The 4,022-nt window shown below is 57.3% G+C and overlaps 1 protein-coding gene across 1 annotated transcript in view; it reads left to right on the top strand.

Annotated features, from left to right (window-relative positions):
* The window catches only part of AARS (alanyl-tRNA synthetase), a 17,096-nt gene that overhangs the window by 11,235 nt on the left and 1,839 nt on the right, over positions 1-4,022 (top strand). The window contains exons 15-19 of the mRNA XM_009892400.1: positions 53-161; positions 673-786; positions 1,063-1,182; positions 1,700-1,786; positions 3,151-3,264. Of these exons, the coding sequence (XP_009890702.1) occupies positions 53-161; positions 673-786; positions 1,063-1,182; positions 1,700-1,786; positions 3,151-3,264 (544 nt within the window). The remainder of the gene's footprint in view (positions 1-52; positions 162-672; positions 787-1,062; positions 1,183-1,699; positions 1,787-3,150; positions 3,265-4,022) is intronic.

The raw sequence follows: 4,022 nt of genomic DNA, 5'->3' as shown, positions 1-4,022 counted from the left end.
GAGAGGGCAACTTCTAACTCCTGTTGTGCGTTTTTCTGGGTTCTTTCCAAAGGCACTTACAGAACTCCGGCCACGCTGGCCCCTTTGTGATTGTTTCAGAAGAAGCGATTGCTAAAGGCATCCGGAGGATAGTTGCGGTCACCGGGGCCGAAGCACGGAAGGTAAGGGGAGGCGGGAGAGGTCCTGCCAAATCCATGTCCTGTGGGAAACCATTGGCACGTGCGTGCGGAGATACTAGCCCTGTGCCAAGGTCCTTTTTATTTATGTTTGCCCGGTATCCCTCAGCACCAGGAAGGATTGGTGTGAGTGCCTGAGGGATCTGTGGCTTGGGCTCCACCAACACAGTGCAGAGAAGGATTCGAAGGATGCTGCCGTTAGCAGCAGCTGTGCTGGAGGCCCCTGGCTGTGCTACAGCCAGAGGAGAGCGCGGGGAGGGAAATGGGGCAAAGTCCAGGCTGTTGCTGTTGTGTTAGAAGGGCCTAGGGTGGGAGACAGCATCGCACCCTGGTTGTGGTCAAGCACTGCCTGCTTTGGCTCTGCTGCTTCCTGAGGAGTTACTGACCTCCATCCTGGGGCTGCAGTATTTATTCTTCACCCCTTCTCATGGTGGTGGCCAAGAGCCCATCCTGCTAAATCTTTCCGCGTGACTTAACTCGGGTTGTATTCCGCTAGGCGCTCAGGAAAGTCGACAGCCTCAGGAAACTGTTGTCAGCCCTGGAGGCCAAGGTGAAGGTCCAGACAGCTCCCAACAAGGATGTGCAGAAGGAGATCACGGATCTCAGTGAGGTGAGGATGGTAACAGTGCTTTGCCTTCCCAAAGTGAATGAGGACCTTGATTGCCAGCACTGGGTGGTTTTAATGAGCCCCAAGTTCAGCTTCCTGCTCCTGTCTGAACAGAATCCCACCCTGTGCCCTGTGGGTGCTGCAGCCACCACCTCATGCCTGACCTGTGGGGCACTGGGAGGGGACGGGAGGTTCATGAGTGTGGTGCAGCATCACATCACGGCCTCCTGCCGTGCTCACTGGTACCTCTAACCCTCTCCGTCCGCCCCTGTTTTGCAGACAATGGCCACTGCTGTTATCCCACAGTGGCAGAAAGACGAACTGCGAGAGGCTGTTAAAGCACTGAAGAAAGTTATGGATGACCTGGACCGAGCAAGCAAAGCCGACATCCAGAAACGAGTGAGCCCTGGGTGGGAATACAGCACAGTGTGGGAGGGCAGTGGGGGGCTCCCTGGGGAGCTTCACTTGTGCCCGGTGTGGAAGGGAGCCGAGCTGTGGGGATCTCCTCACTGTGTTCAGAGTTCCAGCCTCTCCTGCTCCCTCCCAGGGCCTGGCTACCTCCACGCCTGTTCCCTGGGGTGCAGCGCTGGCGGCATGTCTTGGAAGTTGGGGTGCTCCTGCCCTAACGGTGCCCCTGCATGCATGGTATGGGCAGCGCAGGGCTCTTCCTCCTGGATCCCCTTGGATTTTCCTGGAGGAGGAATCACGCACAGCACTGCTGCTGCCTTGGAGGCCACGCGCTTGCCTGCCAACATGTTTTCTTCCTTGCTGTGGAGTGTGGGGCTGCTCGGGGCTGGGCCATGGGTGTGTTGAGGCACCTTGGGGGCCTCTGTACCTGCAGGGAAGCTCCATCTATGGGGTTCTTGTGTCCATACGCAATGTGTGTGCTCTAGCATCTGACCACTGCTGTCCTCAGGTGCTGGAGAAGACCAAGCAAGTCATTGAGAGTCACCCTAACCAGCCATTGGTCATCATGGAAATGGAAAACGGAGCCTCAGCAAAGGTATGGGAGGGCCTGGTCTCCTCCACAACCTTCCTTGTGCCTGAGGAGCAGTTGGGTGGTCTCTGTTCACTTGGGGAGGCGGTGCTGTCTCTCTTACCACCTTCCAGCCCCGGAGCTAGCAAAGAGGAGGACCTCTGGGATACTCTCTGCATCCCACCTCCTGGACTAACGTATGGGTTTGCAGGGGTGGGATGGGGTCTGGACCATTTGCTGAGCTTCCAGACCTGAATTATGGATAGAGACACCAATAGAAATGGCGTTGTGTCCCAGGTAAGACTCATCCAGGAGCAATCGCAACATTAAAATGCGCTCCGAACGGCAACTCTGCCAAGCCACAGAAGCCGTGATGCTTGTGGCCATTGCAGATCAGCTCTGGCAACGGTGTCCTGGGCTGCGTGTGTGGACAGGGCTGGGTCAGAGAGCCGCTCCCCGGCTCCAGGGCGCTGTCTGCTGCAGCAGAGTTCAAATTCTTCTCTGGCCAGGGCTGAAAACTGTTCCTCCCCTTCCTCAGAAGTTTCTTTCTGAGCGATTTCTGGTGTGAATAAAAGCTCCCCTGTGAGCGCTGTGCTGCAGTGCTGAGCCCAGCGGGCGTCGATGGTGGCCTGAGGTTGGACCTCTCGGCTTTTCATGCCCTATTTAAATTTCCGCTGTGGGAGTCTCGGAGCCGATCCTGCTTACAGATGCCTGCTCGCTCTCTGGGGCCATCTCCATCCCCACGATGGCAGCGCTCCCGCTCGCAGTGGGTGCCAGCGCAGCATTCTCCCTGCAGACAGCTGCATCCCGGGGGATGGCGGTTCCCTTTCCAGCTAGAGCAGTGCTGCTTTGCTCGCAGGAGGGACCCCTCCTGGAGCTCTGTGCTGCGTCGTATTGTCTACGAGAGCGAAGGATGATGGTCTCCTTGGGAATAACAGGATGCCTGGCAGTCTCCCCGCTTTCTCCAGCGTGCGTGCTCTGTCTGATAACCCTCACAGCTTCTTCACGCTGCATTTGAGTCCTGACTTTCTGCAGAACAGCTGCTCCCTTCTGCTGGGAGCTTACGTCGCAGGACAAAGCATTTTTCCCTCCAGCCAGTATACTTGTGCTAAGGTTCACTTGCTTTGGGACTGATTTTCATGGTTCCTGGATAACTGAACGTGGGGAAATAAAAGCAGCTCCTCGCTCCTGCATCCTTGCAGCCGTGAGGGGACACGGCCAGGGCTTGTGGCCCCTGCAAGGCTTCTGCACAGCCCAGGATGTGGAGATCGCTCATGTTTGGGAGAAGGAGTGCTGCGGGGTGCTGCTGGCTGGGTTAATGCAAGTCTCGGGGTGCCGCAGGGGCTGGAGCGGAGCCGGTTGCGAGCTGCAATGATTCTGTCCTCTTACAGGCCCTGAACGAGTCTCTGAAGCTCTTCAAAACTTACTCCCCGCAGACTGCCACCATGCTCTTCGCTGTAGATAACGAAGCTGGTAGAATCACCTGCCTGTGTCAAGTACCCCAGGTAAGGCCGAGACTCTGCCTTGCTCTGCGCCTCGGCGGAGGATTTACAGCCTCCAGGCACCATCTAACACTACACGGCCAAAACTTGTTTGGGTTGGCAAGAGCCGGGACCCTTGTGCTGGGGTTATTATCAGGCTGTAGAGGGATGGGAGAGATGTTGAGCTCTGCAACAGGGAAGGGGAAGAGCTAGGACATAGTGTGGTTGTAGGCATGGGACAGGCAGTCTGGCCCTGGACTGCTGGCCTAGGAGATGCACCTGGAAGAGCTTTGTCCTGTTGTACCACACTCATGGACCTCCTTCCCTCTCTGCTGGTGGGGCTGAGGTCGTAGAATCATGGAACAGTTTGGGTTGGAAAGGACCTTGAAGACTATCTAGTCACCCTCCCTGCCCTGGGCAGGGACACCTCCCACCAGCCCAGGTTGCTCCAAGCCCCGTCCAACCTGGCCTTGAACACCTCCAGGGATGGGGCAGCCACAGCTTCTCGGGGCAACCTGCCCCAGGGGCTCAGCAGCCTCACAGGGAAGAATTTCTTCCTCAGATCTCATCTAAATCTCCCCTAGTTCATTGTAAAACTATTCCCCCTTGTCCCATCACTCCCCTCCCTGACCCAGAGTCCCTCCCCAGCTCTCCTGGAGCCCCTTTAGGCACTGGAAGGGGCTCTGAGGTCTCCCCTTTTTCGCCTTCTCTTCTCCAGGCTGAACCCCCCCAACTCTCCCAGCCTGTCCTCCCAGCAGAGGGGCTCCAGCCCTCCCAGCATC

Source organism: Charadrius vociferus, unplaced genomic scaffold (assembly GCF_000708025.1).
Source record: "Charadrius vociferus isolate BGI_N301 unplaced genomic scaffold, ASM70802v2 scaffold1429, whole genome shotgun sequence".
NCBI lineage: Eukaryota > Metazoa > Chordata > Aves > Charadriiformes > Charadriidae > Charadrius > Charadrius vociferus.
Note: the sequence above shows the minus strand (reverse complement) of the source record. Positions and strands in the feature narration are given on the sequence as shown.